The sequence below is a fragment of the Schistocerca piceifrons genome, chromosome 9 (assembly GCF_021461385.2).
Source record: "Schistocerca piceifrons isolate TAMUIC-IGC-003096 chromosome 9, iqSchPice1.1, whole genome shotgun sequence".
In the NCBI taxonomy this organism is placed as follows: domain Eukaryota; kingdom Metazoa; phylum Arthropoda; class Insecta; order Orthoptera; family Acrididae; genus Schistocerca; species Schistocerca piceifrons.
Window position 1 is genome coordinate 163527206 of NC_060146.1, and position 24022 is coordinate 163551227.

The 24022-nt window shown below is 38.8% G+C and overlaps 1 protein-coding gene across 1 annotated transcript in view; it reads left to right on the forward strand.

The window, feature by feature from the left end:
- Positions 1 to 21692, forward strand: part of LOC124716802 (glycine N-methyltransferase-like) — a 38012-nt gene extending 16320 nt beyond the window's left edge. Inside the window, exons 2-6 of the mRNA XM_047243351.1 lie at positions 4017 to 4152; positions 8459 to 8579; positions 20210 to 20319; positions 20491 to 20635; positions 21612 to 21692. Coding sequence (XP_047099307.1) covers positions 4017 to 4152; positions 8459 to 8579; positions 20210 to 20319; positions 20491 to 20635; positions 21612 to 21692 — 593 coding nt within the window. The remainder of the gene's footprint in view (positions 1 to 4016; positions 4153 to 8458; positions 8580 to 20209; positions 20320 to 20490; positions 20636 to 21611) is intronic.
- The last annotated feature ends 2330 nt before the right edge of the window (positions 21693 to 24022 follow it).

Genomic DNA, 24022 nt, shown 5'->3' on the forward strand with positions numbered 1-24022 from the left:
TTTTCAACAGAAATAATTTTAGTTTTGTGCATTTTCAACTTCTCGCGGCATAATGAATAATCCATTAAATTTCGGGCATGCAGCCGCGCAAATAAAATTTCCTCCACTGATATTCGTGGTATGGCCCCATGGTATGGATGAATTAAATCGATTTCTTGAGCATTTGAATTCCATCCATGCTAGCATTAAATTTACTATGGAAATAGAAAAAGACGGCTGCCTCCCCTTTTTGGATGTTGTCGTTCGCCGTGAAAGTGATGGCACATTAGGACATATCGTATATCAGAAACCAACGCACACAAATCTATATCTTCATGCCAGTAGCTGCCATCACCCTTCTCAGACCATGGGTGCCCTTAAGACCTTAGTGCATTGGGCGCACTATATATCCCATGAAGACAATTTGCAAGGAGAGCTAACATACCTCAAGAGAATTTTTAAATCAAATGGATATTCTCCGCAACAAATTCGTAGAGCATTCGATGCAAAACCTAAAATGCAGGTATGTGATGGGGAAGAAGATAGTAACTTCTTCAGATCTAGGGCATTTCTGCCCTATGTGGGTGCTCTTTCTTCAAAGATAGGCCGTATTCTTGAGAAGCACTGTGTTAAGGTGATCTTCCGGCCCCCCACAAAGATTGCGGCTTTACTCGGCTCTGTGAAGGACGATTTACTGCTTTGTAAGGCGGGTGTGTACCAGATTCCTTGCGGAAATTGTGAGCAGTCATACATAGGTCAGACAACACGCACCGTTCATGAGAGGTGTGTGGAGCACCGAAGATACACATGCTTATTACAACCAGACAAGTCAGCTGTGGCCGAACATTGTATTGATACGTGTTGTTCCATGAATTACAGTGATGTGAAGAATTTAACACCCACCTCTTCATTTTGGGAATCTGTATTCAAGGAAGCTATAGAAATTTGATTAGCCAACAATTTAATAAACAGAGATAATGGTTTTAATTTGGACAAAGCATGGAATCCGGCTCTTGGAGTAATTAAATTGCAGAGAAGTCGTCATCGTGTCACCGCCGCCGATCAAACATTGATAAGCAAATTGAATGTCTGTACGCCTTTGCCACAGGCGGCGCATGTGTAAGCATATGTCTCTGCTGCCGACCAGCATCTGTGACCCGCATGTGCAGTACCACAGCGGTGGAGCATATAAGGCCGCGCTTGGCACCTTGTCATCAGTCTTGTGACTCGCTCTGAAGATGGCCGGACGATACGCGGCCGAAATATCAGTAGAGGAAATTTTATTTGCGCGGCTGCAGGCCCGAAGTTTAATGGATTAATTTTAGTTTTGTTGACACTAGATAAGTCATGATTTTCGGGGTTGTGTTAACACAAGTTTCCGGTACCACAAAAGTAGTATCAGTTTCTACAACAGATTGTTTTTGTTTAACAACTGGGCTACGACTATCTTTGACTTTGTTTGTGAAAATCTTAATTCTGTTTCCAGAAGTGTCTAATTATTCAAATTTTTAAAACTTGCCTACGTCTCTTTCATTAGTTCTGATATTTGATATTATAGATTAAAACCCAACTGTTCATTATTTTCTTTCACTATTTCCTGTTACCCTGATTTTAATTCATTGTTATTGTTTTTGATTTCTGTTTGCATAGATAATTTTAAGTTTTCAATGTTACTGTTACTTTCTGTTTGCATCTATAATTTTAAGTTTTCAATATTATTTTTGTTTTCAGTTTTCAATATTCAAATTGTGTGTCCAGTCTTCCCAATTTCCCCACGATGACATTGAAAATATCCCCCTGATCTGCCCGTCATCTACTGCAATGTCACTTTTATTGTCAGACAGTAGCATCTGCAGCCCCCCCCCCCCCCCCCCCCAAATTTCACTTACTGTTTGTAGCATTTTATTTTATACAGAAACACTTTTTTTCACATAACATAGCTTCATTATATTTCTTGTATTTATTTGTATTTCTTCCATTGCCTCTGGCGATGATCTACATCATGTTACTTGATTTCCATGTACACAGCCAGTATGTACTGAGGTTTCTTTACACTTTTCTCATTTACACTGTAATTTTATCTGCTTCCATATCGTAAGTTTCCTGTAATATTCCAGGTAATGTTTTAACCCTGGATGACATACTCACATATAATGTTACTCCCTTCTATTAAATCTTCATGGATAAACTGATACAAAATTTACAACACTCATTTGTCTATTCTGTTGATGTCAACATTTAAATAATTTTTGAAGGGAGTAAACTTGAAATTGGCAGATAAATGTTACTAATCTTGCTATGGCTGCCTTGTTTTCTAGGGTGTCTTCTTTGTTCCTATATAAGCTTTCCAAAATTATTGGTCCAAGGTGTTTCAATGACAAGTCACTGGAATATTGTTAATTCTTGTTACCTCTGGTGTGTTTGGAGCCTAAAAATTCTATAAGTATTTCGTACATAGCTTCCAGTTCCTTCTAGAACCAGATATAATCTAAATTATTATTAACAGGACTTTCTTAGTTAAAGTTGCTTTTTGACTATAACTTACACAATGTTCTCTGGAAATAATTATTTATGTGCTAAAAGTTCATAACAAAGGCTGCAAATTTTGACACTGTGAAAAATATCAGCTTCCTGTAACTGTACACAGCCAGTTATATTATTGATAGTAAAATTAGAAAAATTGTAAATGAATACAGAAATTTTATTTATATGAAAACTGAGGCATAACAATATTATCTTTACTGTAAAGTAGTTCTTACATCATGTAAGTTGACAGTTGTTATTACTGATTTTCATGGTTCGAGGTCAGTGTTGCAAAATGGATCAATATGGAAAATAAAATTATGTTATCAGAAAAATAGTGTTTTTGCAATCAAATATATGCAAAAAAACTTTGGATGTAGGATATATAATTTTAATATGAAAATTAACTCATGTTGAGCCAAAATTTGTATGGAATTGAACATTTCAATTGACGTGCAAAAGTTCCGAGGAGGCAAGATTCATTACAATATGCATCCGACAGCTGTATGATATCAACTCCAGATATTGATATCTTTCTAGTTCTGAGCTCACATGGACTGTTTGTTTACTCGCTCATCATTTTACCACTATTGAAATCCAACCACTACCTAATTTGAATGCTCACATGGTGTTTGATAGGATGGGTGTACTTGTACCAAAGTACATATTTGCTTTTGAACTGCTGGAAACTGTGTTCTGTAATGTCAGAACTTAATGTTGAAGAGTGGGCTTTGGCATCCTATGTAAGTACTTTTTATGTTTTTAGTTTTAATGCTATATTAATTTAAATTTAATGCCATTGGTCTTCATTTGGTGGCAGCTTTTGTTTTCACTAGCTATAAAATGACAAAATGTTTAAATTAAAATAGCAATAAATATTTTTAATGGTTGTCAGCAGAATACCTACTGTCAATAACTACAACAGTTGCTAAACTGTAGGCTAGATTCGAATTATTTGAGTTGTCAGAGGGTGTTAAGTGAATAAAGAAAACAGATAAAATAGTGAGTAGTGCACATACACCTTGCACCAACAATTTACCAGTGTACTGAAGATCATGTGTAAGTAGTACCATCCAGGAGAGGAATGGCATACAACCACCTTCTGTCACTGACATTGTCAAATCCAGATTAATATGCAGACCCTGTGAAGATAGGAGATGAAGCCAGGAAAAAGAAGAAGGAGACAAAGTGTTCAAACCTCCATTTGTGACCAAATATCTTGAAGATACTCTAAAAGCTCTGTATTTTAACAGGGTTATTCAGTATCTGCTCTTTTTAAAGCTCTTCAACATTTATGTAAATTTTAATACTAAGAAGAATGCAGGCGGTTAACAAAACAAACAAAAAGTGAAAAATCTGTGTATTTTCATTAAGTTTGCTAACCAAACTTTGTCCTAATTTGAAATTGTCACATGGTTGTGTCTGAGATGAAGTTCAAGTTTAAGTCTTATGATATACTGCCTGTAAGCTTAAATTTGTCTAGTTCACTGTTATAATTGTAAATATATTTTCAGTAATCGAGGAAGCGAATTGGCTGACCCTCGCCGATGATGTAGCTGACCTTGTCGGAGATGGCTTCAATGCAGTGATCTGCCTCGGAAATTCATTTGCACATCTGCCTGATGTCACAGGAGACCAGAGAGACCAAAAGTAAGTAATACGGTTGTTTCTATAGCTAACACAAAACCTGGTTTTTAATGTTAGTATCCTCTTTGGTTGTGACAAAATGAGACTGGGTTGTCGTGTAAAAACTCAGCTAACTGTGACGATAAAAACCTGACAGAAACTGTTTGTTGGCTTTGTTTTCTGTAAGAGTATGATTAATTCTTGCATGGCTGCAAAAAGGTGGTGAGTTAACGATCTTGTGCGATGCTTGCTTCAAATGTGAGTTGCATTTTAAACTTCATTTTATTCTTCTGTTACTATTAGTTAGTTGGTGCATGCACATTTGTGAAAAAGAACCTGATACATCCACCTTAACCCTAAAACACAACAGTATGGGATGTGTGACTCTTCGTCCATTTACAAAGAGAGCTACGATAGACTCGAGTTTGAACATGGTAATGTGAGACACCAATTCTTGAAGTTACATTTACAAAAAAATTTCAAAGTATATTTTATATTCTATTTTTTATGTCACTTCTTCAGATTTAAATGTAAAATAAATAATGTTATTGATAGTGATCATTGATATAGTTGATGTCAAACAGATGAAAGTTTTGATTATATTCTAATTAAAGGTGTTTTAATGCTTCTATGTTTACAAGATAGTTTGTTACAGTTTAACTGTGATGACAGAACGAAGAATTAATATATTTCCAGAAAAATACCTTGTATTGCAAAGTCCTATACTTAAAATATGATGAAGTCCACAACTTTGAATATTGTTTACTACCATATGTAACCAAATAAGCTGCATTGATCAGTTCTGTTACGGTGGCAGATATGCCTTTTCTTTTGAGAAATGAAAGAAACTATGTGTGCATTGGTGTGCTACTGTAAAGCAATGGTGGCTGCTAATGAAACTAGTGGCTGTTAAAAAAGCAAACCAGAATGATCTGACAAAGAGGTATGTCTACAAAGGGAGAGAGCCACATCAAGACAGGACGGGAGTGGCTCGGGGAGAGGGATGGGGGCAAGACAGCAGACATGCTCCTCTTCTCCAGATTTCTGCCCTGCCCCTCCCCCAGTACCACTACCAACCCACTCATCCCCTGTCCCTCCCCCTTCTCTCATTGTTGTTTCCTCCTACTTCCAGTCTCTTGTACTCCACATACCCAGATCTGTGACTTCTATCTTTTATTATCCTCACTTTGCCATTACCACTCAGACCCACCATGTATGAGTGAGAGAGGGGGGGGGGGGGAGGGGGGGAGGGAGGAAGGAAGGAAGAGGGGGTTGTGGATTGGAGGGAGGGAGGGAGAGAATTGTAGCTGGAACCTCACTGATGTTTTACATGTTTATATGTGCTGTGCAGTAACCATTGATGGTAGCCCATCTTCATTTTCGTTTGTGCAGATCTACTGTAAACACAGTATATGCTCCAAAACCCTACTGCAAACCGACGTCAATGATATAGGTCTGTAGTTCGATGAATTACTCCTACTACCCTTCTTAAACACTAGTGCGACCTGCGCAATTTTCCAATATGTAGGTACAGATCTATTGGTGAGCGAGCAGTTGTATGTGATTGCTAAGTAGGGAGCTATTGTGTCAGCGTAATCTGAAAGGAACCTAATCGGTATACAATCTGTACCTGAAGACTTGCCCGCATCAAGTGATTTGAGTTGCTTCGCAACCCCTAAGGTATCTACTTCTAAGAAACCCATGCTAGCAGCTGTTCGTGTTTCAAATTCTGGAATATTCCATTCGTCTTCTCTAGTGAAGGAATTTCGGAAAACTGCGTTCAATAACTCCACTTTAATGGCGCAGTCATTGGTAACAGTACCATAGACACTGCGCAGTGAAGGTATTGACTGCATCTTGCCGCTTGTGTACTTTACATACGACCAGAATTTCTTCAGATTTTCTACCAAATTTTGAGACAATGTTTCGCTGTGGAACCTATTAAAGTTATCTCGCATTGAAGTCCATGCCAAGTTTTGCACGTCCGTAAATTTTAGCCAATCTTTGGGATTTCGCGTTCTTCTGAACTTCACATGCTTTTTCCGTTGCCTCTGCAACAGCGTTTGGATCTGTTTTGTGTACCATGGGGGATCAGTTCCATACCTTACCAATTTATGAGGTATGAATCTCTCAATTGCTGTTGCTACTATATCTTTGAATTTGAGCCACATCTCATCTACATTTGCATAGTCAGCTCTCTATTAGCTCTGGATTGTTTGTGGCTAAGAGGTCAAGTGTGTTTTCGCAACCATTTACAATTCGCGTGGGTTTGTGGACTAACTGCTCGAAATAATTTTTGGAGAAAGTATTTAGGACAATCTCGGAAGATGTTTACTGCCTACCACCGGTTTTGAACAAGTATTTTTGCCAACATATCGAGGGAAGGTTGAAGTCCCCACCAACTATATCCGTATGAGTGGGGTATTTATTTGTTACAAGACTCAAATTTTCTCTGAACTGTTAAGCAACTATATCTTGGGAGTCTGGGGATCGGTAGAATGAGCCAATTATTAACTTAGTTTGGCTGTTAAGTATAACCTCCACCCATACCAATTCGCACGGAGTACCTACTTCGACTTCACTACAAGATAAACCACTACTGACAGACACAAACACTCCACCACAATTCTGCCTAATCTATCTTTCCTGAACGCCGTCTGAGACTTCATAAAAATTTCTGCAGAACTTATTTCAGGATTTATCCAGTTTTCTGTACCTATAACGATTTCTGCTTCTGTGCTTTCTATTAGCACTTGAAGCTCAGGGACTTTCCCAGCACAACTGCAACAATTTACAACTACAACTCCAACTGTTCCTTGATCCAAGCACATCCTGTATTTGCCATGCACCCTTTGAGATTGCAGCCCACCCCGTACTTTCCCGAGGCCTTCTAACCTAAAAATTCGCTCAGTCCACGCCGCACAGCCTCCGCTACCCATGTAGCTGCCAGCTGAGTGTAGTGAACTCCTGACCTATTCAGCGGAACCCGAAACCCCACCACCCTATGGCGCAAGTCAAGGATGCAGCCAACACGGTCGCAAAACCGTCTGAGCCTCTGATTCAGACCCTCCACCTGGCTCTGCACCAAAGGTCCCCAGTCGGTTCTGTCAATGATGGTTGATGGTGAGCTGTGCCTTCATCTCATAAGCAAGACTGGCAGCCTTCACCAAATCAGATAGCCGCTGGAATCCAGAGAGAATTTCCTCAGATCCAAAGCAACACATGTCATTAGTGCCGACATGTGCCACCACCTGCAGCTGGCTGCACCCTGTGCTCTTCATGGCATCCGGAAGGACCCTTTCCACATCAGGAATGACTCCACCCGGAATGCACACAGAGTGCACACTGGATTTCTTCCCCTCCTTAGCCGCCATATCCCTAAGGGACCTCATTACGCGCCTAACATTGGAGCTCCCAACTACCAATAAGCCCACCCTCTGCGATTGCCCGGACCTTGAAGGCTGAGAATCATCCTCTGAAACAGGGCAGGCTGCTGCATCTGCCTCAGCCAGAGACAGTACCTGAAACCTGTTTGTCAGACGCACCGGGTAGGCTTTCTGATCAGCCTCCGGGGACGTCTTTCGCTGCCTGCCACGCCTTGGAACGACCTCCCAATCAACGAATCGTTATTACATCTGTGTGGAATACGTTAATCCATACAGTTTTAAGTTTGATATGACCTGATGTCAGAAGTAAACATACCTCCTCAATGTACTCCATACCACGACGACAGTTTCCAACTGCTTTCTCAGCCAGGACATCCATGAACCAAGTGACCTACTTGTCGGCAACGAGCTGTAGATTTCATGCCCCTTGTTCTCTGTTTACAAAGACTGCCATCTTTATGTTTTAACTAATATTGTGTTACAAGTTTTATTTACCATAAAGTTATAATGACTGTGAATAATAATTCTCACATTAGAATGTCAATATCTTTTTAATGTGGTTTCTCAAAAGACTTTTGCTTCCACATTTCAGATTTTTTTAAACAGGCAAAATTTTAATTGTTTTTATTTCATATTTTGAACACTATAAAGAGAATGACAGTAAGAGTAATTTATTCATTTTTGCTTGTTGTTTTGTATGCTTTTGTGCATTTTACATTTACACATTGTACTGAAAGTGTAAAAAGGGGGTTTTATTGTATAAGCAAGAGTGGTAGATGACTGATACTTCATTTTGTAAACAAAGGTTTTTAAATCCATTATGCGTATTTGTGTTTATTTTGCTGATTTTCTATAATTGGAAAATGTAGTGTCTATATACTGATATTTTTCACCATTCTGATGTAAAAAAAGTGATGCAAAACTTCTGTTTTTTACTGCTGCAGGAAGGCTCTGGAAAATTTCAAGAAATGTGTAAAACGTGGAGGATTGCTTCTCATTGATCATCGGAACTATGATGACGTTCTGGAGACTGGGAAAACTCCGAAGCACTGTCTGTACTACAATGTAAGTTCTGCTTAATGTAAATTTGATAGAAATGGTTTTGTGACATTTGTGCAGCTTTAATATGGAGATATGTCAAAACTATTTTTTAACGTTCCAATGATTCTTTCTATTCCTTTTATCTTATATGGGCGATTAGAACATTGGTATAGGAGAAGTTTTGCAAGTATTCATATCTCTGTCAGAATAGTGAGAGTTACAGGTTGACAGTCGGTCTGGGAGGTTTTTTCTACAGCTCGGGAAAAGTGTATGTCTTGTACTGCTAAACCCTATGATCTCTGTGAAAGAATGAAACAATTGGCAAGTTAAGTGGTCTAATCTGTGCATTCTCTTCAGCAAACTGCACATCTCAGGTTTTCATTTTTAGACTTGCCCATTTCTGGGCTTCCCTCCAATGTGAAGTTTTATTTACTTTTTACTTTACTTTTACTGACTAAAGTGAGGAATTTTCAGCAAATTATGTGTTCCATTATTATTGGGCTGCTAGAGGAGCTAAAAATGAGTGTTTTAAGATCACAGAAAAACTATTGGACGGAAACATTTCAGATGTTACTACAAGACTTTGAAGGGGTGGTGTGCGTGAGACAGTTGTTTGCGAACTACCTATGTTTCTTGACGAACAACCGCTAATTACATCAGTATTGTTGGTGCTACCTCAAGAAACAACTCAATCATCTGTGGGGTTCACTACTGTATACAGTTCTGATCAGGTATCTAAGGGTGAGTGTGGTGTGTGTTTAGTGCATGGTGCAGCAGGACCTATGGCCTGGAAAACAGAATGAACATTCAGAGAAAAGTTTCATGACAGTGTCATCTTGATAAGAATAAGTCTATTTGCCACAGACAGGTAGATACGTATGACATGCTTGTCTGTCGGAGCCACGCTTATCTGGCTGAGTTTCTTGACTGAAATGCTTTTGCACAGTAGGATGCATGGAGGTATCGGGTAGTGTGGCTGAAGACTGGATGGGCTACTTCACCTGATGTTCATTGAAGATGCAGTGCTACAACTTGCCTGGAAAACCTCAAAAATTGGGAATTCTGAGGGTGATTGAACTTACCTGAAGAGTTGGAGTAATTTCAGGGAATTTTGAAGGAGTAGAACAAACTGAACTGTTCTTTGAGGGAAAGAGATGTTCTGAGTGATATCATTACAAATTGCGCTAAGGTTCGAGGTGTAGCACCTTGCGTCACACTTATGTAAGTAAGGGACAGTAGCAGGCAAACAGCTTCATACCCAAGTCGTGTCTCGCATGATAGATGCACTTGGATCCAGGAGCTAGCTGCAAGTAGTTTCGGCTGTGACTGAAAAGTGTCAGCATTTTCTGAACTATGAAATTATCAAGTAGCTAAAACCGTATATTTGGGAAACAGAACTGTATTTATTGCCATTATCATGACTTCCATTAATTATTGCTAATATGTTAATTAATGTGAATTTTTCTGTCTATTAACTGAGTATATTTTAGCATTAGAACTATGGACAGAAAGAGAGAAATTATAAACTACAGCTAGGCAGATTATGGGACTGGGAAAACAAGATGTATTTTATGATAATTTTTTTATTCAAAGAGGGAAACAGTCAGTCAGAGGGCAGTTCATTCATGTGTATTCTGTAAGCTTAAGAGAATTATAATCATGGCATGTTATACAAGGTGCAACCTCTAACTGATCATTAGTAGTGGCCAAATTGTGCAATGTTTGAGGGAGTGTTCTGTCACAGACAATCTGTTTGTTACTGGCTATTATGAGTTTGTGATTGCCTGTGAGAGACAAAACTGTAACTTAAGATTAGCATGGGCTTGATGGTGTTTTGTATCAGAGAAGTTGAAGTTTTTACTCACAAACTGCTTTTCAATTACTCGTTCAGGTAACTTGACACTGAAAGACATTTTGATGTGAGCTGTAGAGGTATGTATTTTCTACTACAGCTTTGTCTAGCCAATGAACATTGACATTTTGTAAAAGGGAAGGCATGTGGACAAACTGCAAGAGAAGAAATCACCGAAAGGTCAGTGGAATTGTTTTCTGTAAGACGAAACACAAATTGCCACATCATTGCAGGTTCTGGTTCAGAAACAATTAGTTGTGGAGTTGCATCAGAAAGGTGGCTTCGACTTGTTGCTTAATCATGGCTACTTTCTGTGCACTTGGTGACCTGGGGTATCACCTTGCACTGTCTGCTGGTACTCGGACTCCAGGTCTGTGTTCCATCACATATTCAAGTGTGACAGAGAGAAACATGTGCATAAGCATTTATCATCTAGCTGTGTACTTGTCATTTGCATGTGCTGATCTGTATATGAACATACATTTGACATTTGTTAGATTGGCACTGGATATTCTGCCTTCACTTGTTTTCCAGTAATTTCAGTGCAGATCAATACTTCGTCAACTCCCTCCTGTTTGAAATTCAATATTTTATTCCTATTGGATTCCATTGATGTTGAAGTCTGGGAATGACAGTTTGAGGCGTGTTTCTGTGAAAATTTCATGTGTACTCAAGATTATTACATAATGATATGGTGTGGCACAAAGCAATGAAGGAAATGATGGTGAACTTTCTGGGTGGTGACTTTGTTCAACCCAAAGATTTCCCTGAGATGTCCAGCCTTTTTGGGGTCGAAATTCCAAATTTCCCTGAACCATAACATATGACTTACAGATGCATTAATAAAGAAAACTGTAAATCATAGCTGAACTTGGATCAGTCACTAATAAGTGATGAGGAAACCTACAAAATGTCACTTATGGCCATGAAAACTAAAGAAATAAATCTTGCTCTCACAAATAACAAAAATTGGTTAACAGAAATTTGGAATTTCAACCCAGAAAATGATGGACATCTCAAGAAAATCTTTCAGTGAAACAGAGTCATCTCTCAGAAGGTGCACTGTTTTCAAATCTATTGAAGAGCACATCCCATCGACCGTAAGAGGATGTGGTTTCAGGAGGATTGTGACCTTCACCACTTCGATGGCCGCAAGTGCCCGAGTGATGTCTCACATCCGGCACAATTTCCGGATCTCTGTCCTATGGCAAATTTCGTATGGGTTCCCTTAAGTTGTCAGTGTATGACAAATATATATTATTTTACATTGTAGTAAGGGTATTCTGGTTTTCTGCTCTTCGCTATGATCTGCTCAATTCAAAACTATACAACTTACGATGTATTTGTGCAACATTAATGAAATGTTAATAATTTATAGGTGCATATATTGTAGTAGAAATCTCTATTACAGATTTTTTCAGTCACCCACAAAAGAGCTCTTACAGTTTATTTCAAGTAACTTTTTCTCAGCCCAGGATAAACACATTCCAGAAACCATGGGTTTGTTTGGAATGTCTCTCTTGTTGTTGCGAGAAGTTACAACCACTGTGACCATACAGTGTAATACGGATTTTATAAAGAGTGATATCTAAGATTGTTCTGGTTAACAGCTTGCATGGCTGTGAAAATGAATGCGTTGTTGCTACGAACCCATTGTCTGTTAGAAAACATAGCACCTGATTCCACAACTGCACCCTCTGTTATTCCCAAGGTCCAGGATGCACAAACCAGTCTTAAATATTACTATTTATAAAACCTGTATTACACTTGAGGTCACAGTTGTTGTAGCTTATAACAGTTACAAGAGAGACCTTCAAAATAAACCCACAGTTTCCATTATGTGTTTGTCCTGCGCTGAGAGAAAATTACGTTTCAAAAATCATAATAACTTTTTTGGGTGATTGAAGAATTCTGTAACTTGACCCACTAACAATATAAGTGCCTATAACCTACTAAAATTTCATTAACATTGGACCAATACATTTCAAACTATATAGTTTTTGAAGTGAGCAGTTTGTAGGGAAGACACCAAAAATAAGACAAGGCTTACTACAATCTATAATAAAAAAAACATATATATTGAACTTTAAAACCAAACTGCTAATGCAGAATAAAAAAAGAAAAATATTAGTATAACTGATTTTGCAATAGAGCTCTTGGTTTGCTTATAATTCAAGCTTAAATGTATGAATCCCCATAAAAAATCTGATAGTAGACAACAGGTGCATTTGTGAGTGTACAGCAGAGTCTGACTGACCACCATAATGTATGCATCGTAGTTGATGTTCGTCATTTTGAACAGCTGCTCCGGGGCTACACTCACCACATTTGTGGCATTCGATAAGCCACATGAGCTGTGCCAAATGGGAGCACCTCAGGGAGGTCAACCTTTGTTTGCCGTTACGGGTGTAGCGAACTCGGGTTTCATGACCTCGGGACCAGTGAGTGACAACTGTCCTCTGTTACCGTAAGTTCCAGGCACACTCCAGCGACCACTGTGTGTCATGGATGTGGAACTGTGTGTGTCACAGGGAACAGAGATTTAGGCTCAGCTGGCTGGATCACAAGGATATATAAGAAAAACACTGGACCTTAATGTGTGCAGAGTGCTGATGAGATATACGGCTCTTAAGGTGAAATGCTCATTAGCGGGCAGCCTGTGAGGAACGAATAGCACCTGAGTTACCCAGGTAAGGGGGTCTCTTCCTGGCTGCTACTGTATATCCCTGCCTGCTCTCGGTGACAACCACTCGACAAAAAGACTGAGAGAGAGTAGTCCGAATATGTTTCTGGTGATCAAGAAGAAGAAGAGGACATTTGAAAAAGTGTTCCCTTTCTATATTCATAAAGGTGTAGAAGAACTTGCTGGTACCTTATAACAGTTAAAAAATTGTGAAATGATTCTTTGCTGGTTGAAACTAACAAGGCGAAGGAGGTGGAACTTTAAATGCATTATAAAAAGTTAGTTGAATATGAGATTGTAATCAAGATGCACATGCCGATGCACATGGCCAGAGAACAGTGAACGTGATACAAAGAACAAAAAAAAAAATCTACACCTACATATACATAGATACTCAGCAGTCCACCATAAGAAGGGTACCCTGTACCATTAGTAGTCATTTTCTTTCCTGGTCCATTCACAAATAGAACAAGGAAAAAAATGACTGTTTATATGCCTCCGTATGAGCCCTAATTTCACATATCTTATCTTCATGGTCCGTACACACAGTGTATGTTGGAGGCAGTAGAATCATTCTGCAGTCAGCCTCAAGTGCCAGTTCTATAAATTTCTGCAATAGTACTTCATGAGAAGAGCATCGTCTACCGTCCAGGGATTCCCATTTGAGTTCATGAAGCATCTCAGTAGTACTTACCTACGGGTAAAAATCAAACAATGGAAAATCCAGGATGGAATGTAACAATATGAGAGAAGGAAAGTTGCCATTCACCATATAGCGGAGATGCTGAACCGCGATAGGCACAACGAAAAGATTCACACAATCATAACTTTCGGCCATTAAGGCCTTTGTCAGCAGTAGACACACATACACACACGCACACACACACACTCACGCAAGCGCAACTTGCACACACATCTGCAGTCTCAGTGAGCTGAAACTACACGCCTATCGGTAACAAATCTAGGAGTGTACTTCGTGAATTGCTTCGATGTCTTCCTTCAGTCTGACCATGTGAGCATGCCGACTACTCAATCCATACTCGATAATACCTTCCCTACCACAATCCTCCATTCCCATTCTGTTTCATATCACTTTGAAATGTTACACCTGGATATTTAATTGATGTGACGGTGTCTGTCTGCACACTACTAATGCTGTATCCAAATGTTACCCTCGACTTTGATGAACACTTGGTGTCAAGGAGAGTGTGATGGAATCTACTACTTAAAAAGTCTTCAAGCCACTCGCATACCTGGAACCTAACCGGTAATCTCAGACCTTTGTCGACAGTGTGCAGTGAGCCATAATGAAAAGTGTTTTCTGGAAATCCATGAATATGGAGTTTGCCTGTTGCCTTTCGTAAAACTGAGCTGGGATTCCATCTGGGCTTGATGACTTTTTATTTTCAACTTTTTCAGTTATTTTTGGACACCAGGGTGAGATATGCAAAACTGACACCTTTATTGTGACCATCAGTCCTCCATCACTACCAAATCATGACAGGGTTTCTTCTGACTTTGGGTCAAATATTATGTACCTTCCCTCTGATGTGTTACAGATGCCAGCGATTTGGTCACAGTGCCGATTTGTTAAATGACTTAAATGACAACAAAGTGACTGAAGCAGATAACATCCCTCCTGAGTTATTAAAGAACGCAGGAAATAAGATGAAGGAACAGCTGTACGGATTTATGTCTGTCTGTTACAAGGGTGGGGCGCTGCCATTGTGACTACTAAAAAGTAAAATGATTACTGTACCTGAGAAGGAAATGCTGATGATAGTCGAAATTGTAGAACACTGGTATCATTAAGCCATGATTCACAAATTCTGCTTAGTATTGTAAAGTCTAAAATCTAAAATCGACCAACAAATTTAGATTCAGATAAGTAAAAGGAACCGGTGTAGCTATAGTGACACTATGAACGCGAGAAATTTATTAATAAACAATCATCTCAATACAGTAATAAGAAAGAAATTCATTAGAACATTTATTTGGACCATTTTGAGCTGTGGTCATGAAGGTTGGACTCAAGAACAGTAAAGATTAGAAGTTAGAGAGATTTCGATATGAGAAGAACCACTAAAACAGCTTGAAAACTGAAAGAACAAACAGCAAAAGAAATTAATGCCTCTACCAACATAAAAGCTTCAGAAAAAAATCTTGGAAAAAAAATTATGGGAAAAAATCAAGAGGCTGGCCCAGAATATTCGTATAATGATGTGTTATCAGTGGAATGAACTTGAGCTACTGGAACCAAATGGTAAAGATGGCAAGGAAAAGGAAGGATAGCTACATCGACAAGGGATCGCCTTTAGTGTCTGGTGATGATACAGTATGTTTAACATTGCATATACTGTAATGGTATCAGCAATGCGGACTCCACTATTAGCCGGGATGGCTGTTTCTACTGGAGAATTGAGTGTGTGGAAACCATCCAACCACAACAAGTGCGGAGTCGGGAGAGCTCATTTGGCATAACATTCTTTATTCAGTTGGCACCACATATGGTCATTCAGGCAGCAGATTTCTGCCTCAGCACGACTCCTGGTGGCATTCTCGGCCCAACGGTAGTGGTTGGATATGTGTACACAATAGGACAGGGAGGGACAGAGAAACACTGAATGAAATGCATCTGGCTGTCAAGACAACAATGTGTAAAGTCTTTGACAACTACCATTGCAGAATATTGTTGAGAAATCTCTCACAAAATGCAAGGAAATTCTGCTTGTCTTGTCACTCATGGATGAGACAGGAACTGAAATTGAGTGTAGCAATGTTGTTGTTGTGGTCTTCAGTCCTGAGACTGGTTTGATGCAGCTTCTTCATCTCCCAGTACTTACTGCAACCTACATCCTTCTGAATCTGCTTAGTGTATTCATCTCTTGGTCTCCCTCTGTGATTTTTACCCTCCACGCTGCCCTCCAATGCTAAATTTGTGATCCCTTGATGCCTCAGAACATATCCTACCAAGCGGACCCTTCTTCTTGTCAAGTTGTTCCACAAACTCCTCCCCAATTCTATTCAATACCTCCTCATTAGTTATGTGATCTACCCATCTAATCTTCAGCATTCTTCTGTAGCACCACATTTCGAAAGCTTCAATTCTCTTCTTGTCCAAGCTATTTATCTTCCACGTTTCACTTCCATACATGGCTACACTCCATACAAATACTTTCAGAAACGACTTCCTGACACTTAAATCTATACTCAATGATAACAAATTTCTCTTCTTCATAAACGCTTTTCTTGCCATTGCCAGTCTACATTTTATATCCTCTCTGCTTCGACCATCATCAGTTAATTTGCTCCACAAATAGCAAAACTCCTTTTCTACTTTAAGTGTCTGATTTCCTAATCTAATTCCCTCAGCATCACCCGACTTAATTTGACTACAATCCATTATCCTCGTTTTGCTTTTGTTGATGTTCATCTTATATCCTACTCCGAACTCTTCTTTCGTTTCCTTTACTGCTTGCTCAATATACAGATTGAATAACATCGGGGAGAGGCTACAACCCTGTCTCACTCCCTTCCCAACCACTGCTTCCCTTTCATGTCCCTCGACTCTTATAACTGCCATCTGGTTTCTGTACAAATTGTAAATAGCCTTTCGCTCCCTGTATTTTACCCCTGCCACCTTCAGAATTTGAAACAGAGTATTCCAGTCAACATTGTCAAAAGCTTTTTCTAAGTCTACAAATGCTAGAAATGTAGGTTTGCCTTTCCTTAACCTATTTTCTAAGATAAGTCGTAGGGTCAGTATTGCCACACGTGTTCCAATATTTGTACGGAATCCAAACTGATCTTCCCCGAGGTCGGCTTCTACCAGTTTTTCCATTTGTCTGTAAAGAATTCGCATTAATATTTTGCAGCTGTGACTTATTAGACTGATAGTTCGTTAATTTTCACATCTGTCAACACCTGCTTTCTTTGGGATTGGAATTATTATATTCTTCTTGAAGTCTGAAGGTATTTCGCCTGTCTCATACATCTCGCTCACCAGATGGTGGACTTTTGTGAGGACTGGCTCTCCCAAGGCTGTCAGTAGTTCTAATGGAATGTTGTCTACTCCCCGGGCCTTGTTTCAACTTAGATCTTTCAGTGCTCTATGAAACTCTTCATGCAGTATCATATCTCCCATTTCATCTTCATCTACATCCTTTTTCATTTCCATGACATTGCCCTCAAGTACATCACCCTTGTGTAGACCCTCTTTATACTCCTTCCACCTTTCTGCTTTCCCTTCTTTGCTTAGAACTGGGTTTCCATCTGAGCTCTTAATTTTCATACAAGTGGTTCTCTTTTCTCCAAAGCTCTCTTTAATTTTCCTGTAGGCAGTATCTATCTTACCCCTAGTGAGATAAGCCTCTATATCCTTACATTTGTCCTCTAGCCATCCCTGCATAGCCATTTTGCACTTCCTGTCGATCTCATTTTTGAGACGTTTGTATTCCTGTTTGCCTGCTTCATTTACAGCAGTTTTATATTTTCTCCTTTCGTCAGTTTAATTCAATGTTCCTTTTGTCACCCATGGATTTCTACTAGCCCTTGTCTTTTTACCTACTTGATCCTCTGCTGCCTTCACTATTTCATCCCTCAAAGCTACCCATTCTTCTTCTACTGTATTTCTTTCCCACATTCTTGTCAATTGTTCCCTTATGCTCTCCCTGAAACTCTGTACAACCTCTGGTTTAGTCAGTTTATCCAGGTCCTATCTCCTTAAATTCGCACCTTTTTGCAGTTTCTTTAGTTTTAATCTACAGTTCATAACCAACAGATTGTTGTCAGAGTCCACATCTGCCCCTGGAAATGTCTTACAATTTAAAACCTGGTTCTTAAATCTCTGTCTTACCATTATATAATCTATCTGATATCTTCTAGTATCTCCAGGATTCTTCCATGTGTACAACCTTCTTTTATGATTCTTGAACCAAGTGTTAGCTATGATTAAGTTATGCTCTGTGCAAAATTATAACTGACAGCTTCCTCTTTCATTTCTTACCCTCAATCCATATTCACATAGTGTAGCAAAGCAAAAGCAAAAATACTTAACTCCATTCTCAGATGTTCCTTTACAAAGGAAAACCAGGGGTATTGCCTCAATTTTTAATTCTTGTACCACTGAAAAGTTGAATGAAATAAATATTAGTGATGGTGGCATTGAGAAACATCTGAAGTCATTAAAACTGAGCAAATCTACGGGAACCACTAGACTCCCTATCGGATTCTATACCAAATTTGAAGCTGAGTTGGTCCCTTTGTTAATGATAATTTATTGTAAGTCCCTCAAACAAAAAACCATGCCCAGTAGTTAGAAGAAAGTACAGGTCACACATGTTGACAAGAAGGGTAGCAGAAGTGATGACAAAACTATAATCCTGTCCACTGTCCTTGACATCCATTTGTTGTAGAATGTTACAACATATTCTGAGCTCAATCATGGTGAGGTATCTTGAGCAGGATGACCTCCATTGTGTCAACCAGCATGGATTCAAGAAAGGTCGATTATGTGAAACCCAACTCACACTTTTCTTGCATGGCATCCTGAAAGCCATGAATCGAGGCAGTCAGGCATGTGCAAAATTTCTTGATGCCCGATTTGACTCAGTATCAGACCTATGCTTATTATCAAAAGTATGATTTGTGGGGTATCCATGAAATTTGTGACTGTATTGAGGATTATTTAGTAGGGAGAACACAGCTAGTTATCTACACATTTCTGACTGTCATCTTCTCATAATTGCTGCACAACTGTCACACGATATATCTTCAAATTTGCTTACGTGTGCCTGTTGAGCCAATTTACACATAGAGTTCTTTGGGCTCTCAATAGCTGTTTGACGATTATGTGCAATAACTTCTGGTGTGTGAACCAAAACAGTTCTTTGTCATCTTACATTTTGCACAGATTAGTAGGTGTGCCAGTTGCTTTACATACTCTGTATTGATCTCTTTGCTGATAGTCGTCTACCTGGATACTTGACCCTGAAAATTTCGCATGTTTCCTTAATTGAACGTGTTTTCACATATGCTTCCACAATTTCAATTCTTTCTTCCATTGAGAAAGTCATTTTGCAGAGCGTAAACAGAAATGTCTAACTTCACTGATGAATTAAACTGAAATGCTGACAGAAGAATGAATCAGTTATTTCATAAAACTGCCCATTATTGCAACTGTTTACTTCAGAAGTGGAAATACTGCATTCGCATTCAAAGGGCTGACATATTGATTTATGCTGGAGCACAATGTAACAAAATTTGAACAGGTTGTGTCGAGCAGCACTGAGAAATGGAGAGTAACAGAAAGTAGCTCCTTCTGACAGGTCTTGTGCTGCATCTCGATCTCCAGTCTCATGAGCAGTGATGGCTGCAGGCAACTGTGCCAGGTTATGGTATTTCTCCATCTACTGCCCACATTACTGTGTGTTATCTCTAGTCAATTTTGGGCAGACTACAGAACTTAGTGATCTACGGTTATGAGTCCATTATTTTATATATTTACTGTTAACGGTTGATATATTTGATGGCTATAAATTCTTTTTATTGTCTACATTTGTACTATTATGCACAATATCATCTTTCCTAGTAACATGAAACCTGTGGTATGTCACAAAAACACATAGTGAGTAAGACCTGTTACAAATAAATCTGTTTTTTTCCATAAATGCATTTTTATTTACTTTGAACTGGATGAGACTCCCAGTTTCGTGTCTTAACATTTCCCCCCTGTTTGACAACTCTTCTGCCCCTAGTTTTTGTGAGACATTGATTTTTCTGGTCACCTGCTACTTTTTATGCTGAGGTGGGTTATTTTACCATACAAGTAGCATGTTGGAGAATATTTAATAGATGTGAATAACCGTAATTTGCAAATTTATTGATAAGGTAATTGAAAATAAATTATATGAATTAGAAGTTAAGGTAAACAATTTTCCTACTTTGTCATAACAAATAAGTACATGTTTCTTCTCCTACATGTTTAAGGCAAAAGAATTAAAAATTGTCTCAAATTGTTTAGTGTGTTATTGCAGTCAGTTAACATACTAGCAGTAAACAAAATGACATAAAATGAATCACACCTCCCTGCTATCACTGAAGTTCTGTATTAATTTTCAGAGTAAGAGGACAACAGAAATTGTAACTTCCGTGCTGTACGTGGAAGCGAAGCCAACTGTTGTTACTCTGGACTACCTGCTCGACATGTCTGACGAAAAAGAGAAGAATGTGCAAAACGGAGTAACTCCTGATGACACAATTGCTAGGTAGTTGTAAAATTCACCAATGTTTTTGTCAGTTGTTTTAAACTCAATGTTTTTCATAAAAAGAAATTAAGCTGCCACATCGCTGCTACTTTCTAGAACCAAAAAGTAATATACTGCTTGACCTCTTTCGAACAGGTTCCGTTTCTCGTACTACCCACACAGATTGGAGGTATTTAAGAGGATGCTGCAAGATGTCTTTGGCACAAAGTCTGAACACACACTGTATGGTGACTTCAAACAGCTTCACGAGATTGACAACCCTGCGTTTTATATTCATGTCGTACAGAAAGCCTTCATCTGAGCTACTAACTGTGTTGTTATATTATGTGATACTTTCTAAATGACTAGAAATGAGTGGTACTGTGAAATTTAAAAAAAAAAAAAAAACAAAACAAAAATATGTGGGCAACAAAAAAATCCGGACTGAAATAGCAGCAGTATGAAAAGGATAGATTGCTGCCCACCACATAGAAGGGGCATTGAAGCACATTTAAATGAAACAAAAGTATGTGGGCAGCAAAAAAATTTGGAATGAAATAGCAGCAGTATGAAAAGGATAGATTGCTGCTCGCCCCATAGAAGAGGCGTTGAAGCACATTTAACTGACACTACTAGGTATTATCTGCTATCGGACTAAGGCCATTGTCAGACTCACACAAAATGGAACACACGTGTGTGTGCATGCAAGCGCGCACGCGCGCCCACACACACACACACACACACACACACACACACACACACACACACATGGCCACATTCATCTCTGCACACTAAGGCCAGACTGCAATTCCGTCTGAGGTGAATGGCAATCTTTGCCAGAATGGGTAGTGGAAATTGGGGACTAGCGAGGGTTAAGGCCAAGGGGGTTGCAGCTAATGAAGTATACATTATAGGTAGGGTTACTACCCAGGCACTTCCAAAAAGCTGTTGTCGGACGGCAGAATGTGCATGGCACAGGTAGTCAAAGTCTAGTGCACCGTGTCGGGCAGCACGCTTGACCACAGTTAGGTGATGGCCAGACAGATCGTCAATTGTCGTGTTAGTGTAGCTTTCGCAAGTGGGGTGGGAGATGTGTGTGAGACAACTGGAGTTGGTGATGGTGGGAGGTTGTATGTATAAACTGTTTGTGATTTGTTTTGTCTGTATCCGATGAAGAGCTTAGTCTGATAGCTGACAATATCTGGCAACCTTTTGTCAGTGTGTCTGTGTGCCACTCTGTGCTGTGCATAGCAATCTCTCCTTTTCGTATTATTGAGCTGCAAAAAATTGAGATAAAGGAGGAAAATAGGGAAACAATGGACAACAGAAGATGTAAGTTGGTGTTAATATTTAGCTGATAGGAGGAGGCATAACGTGACCTGTGTGAATGTGGTGAGAGATAAAGCCATTCAGGGATAGTGTGGGGAAAAATTGTAAGAGATCTAAATGAAACAAGTGGAGTACAAGGGTTTAGATGTGTAGTCAATCAAAGAGGAGTGTAACTTCAGTAAATATGGACAGGTTATAATAGGTGACAGAAAGGAAGCTAAAGTGTGAGAAATAATGTAGTACAGATAAAATCTGGTCTAGCTTATAAAAATAGAGATTGAAAGACAATGATGCATTGATGAATGGACTGAGTATGGCAGACACAGTAGTTGAGATCTGGGAGCTGCGGAAGCACGTTGTGCTGAAATTGTGGCAGTCTGTAGTAAGGGAAGTGAAATTGGCAGCTGTATCTCATACGTTCTGTGACTGATCACACATTAAACGACTGCAAAGCAATTGTTTTGCTGGCTCTCTTCTGTGTATTTGCACATTGTGTTTAGTTGAGGCTACAAAGACATTATTTTGCAACTTTTCTTCCCCAGAAATGTATGGGCAGTAGAAATGGTGTGTTGCGTTGTAAAGAAACTATTTAACTTGCAATGTCCCTTGGGTGGTGTCCAATGGTTATAAGAACCATAACGAAACATTACATAAATTATAATATTAGACTTCAGTGTGCCTCTAATCAGAAATGTGGTTTTTTACTGTGTAAAGCTTCTCCCAGATATTAAAGGTTCTCAGATTTCTCCTCAAAGAGTTTGAGATTAAAAATGTTTTTCACTATTTCACATATCTATCTGCCCAGCTAGGTTTCATCAAGGAGAAATTCGCCTGAGATAGCAAGGTAGTTGAAACTCCTTCCCTGAAACCTCCCACACTACTAAGGATGTACACCCAAAGGCCAATGTCGTATGCATTTCAGGCAACTGAGAAAAGTATGCAGTTGCTGAGCATTCTGCATGGAATGGGCTGAAACAACACGAGGGTACACATTACACCATCAAAGAAGCTATCTCTATTCACATAATTGGTAATAAATAGGCACACCAAATAGCACCTCAGCAACGCAGCACCTGTAGTTGCCAAAATTATGTCACCCATTGAGAACACTGCAGTGAAGACTGACTACTTTGTAGTTTGTGACTGAAGAATTTAACTGAAGGTCTGTTTTCACTATGTTTCGACACAGCACACCATTACCTCACCTGGTACTAGCAACCACTCATTTTACAACAGTTTGTGTCATCCTGATTTTACCCACAAATAAAAACCACTTCCATGTGAAGGTGACAATTGGGTAATACCCAAGAGCTGCTAAACTAATGTGGTTCTTATGTCTGTGATCCATAAACCCAAAGAAAGCACTCTCATGTACTATGTCCTGAGTCCAATACTGTGTACAAAAAAAGAGGAAATAATTTTTGCATGTGTACACCATATCGGACAGCAGTGGCGATGTTTATGTGACAGTATGTTGGTTTAAAATCACCATGTGTATCTACTCGTTTTTCCTCAGGAAGTGCTTTTCCAATAGTGTGCGTGGGGAATTGGTACTTTTCATAACTTATTAAAACAGTTGTGTTGTGTATTTCAGTAACCTCTTTCCCAGATTTAAGATCTGTCGTAGCTCACTATCTTACATAATATGCACTGTGTCAATTATCCTGTGTTATTACATAGCTTCACACAAAATCACATCTCACTAGTTATTTCTTCCTTTTTTAATACAAAGAAGAAATTTTTATTTCTTTATGATAAAAAACTAATTACTGTCATAACTGGTATATGACAATTCAACCATAGTATTGATGTCTCGACAGAAAAGCCTGTATGTATTCTATTTAAGAATATAAAGCTTATTGTAAGTATGAACTAGAAGTGAAATGTATTCTACTTAATAACATAAAGCTTATTGTAAGTATGCAATAGCAGTGTATATGTGTATGAGATAAAATGTCCTATAGATTAACATTTTGTAAAGTAGATATTGCTTGTTGTTCCTCAGGGAGGCTGCAGAGAGCAGTATAACTGCGATGTGTACTAAAATTGAACAATAAAGTGATTATTTTCTTATAAAATTTAACATAATGCTGAATCATTTACATAGTAAACTGTATCAAACTCCCAGTTATCCAGTTTAAGGTGGACCTAAGATTGAAAGAATAACCAGAAAACATGAATAATCTAAAGCACATGTTTTTACCTGAAACTGCTGTTTACTATGTTTACAAAACATGTTACACGTCACATTTCAAAGTCCACACCATCACTGATGCATTACTTTCCAGAAACCGACAATTTATTTACAAAATTCCACTTCAAACAGTGTATTTTAGTTTATTTTTGAGAAATAACCAGA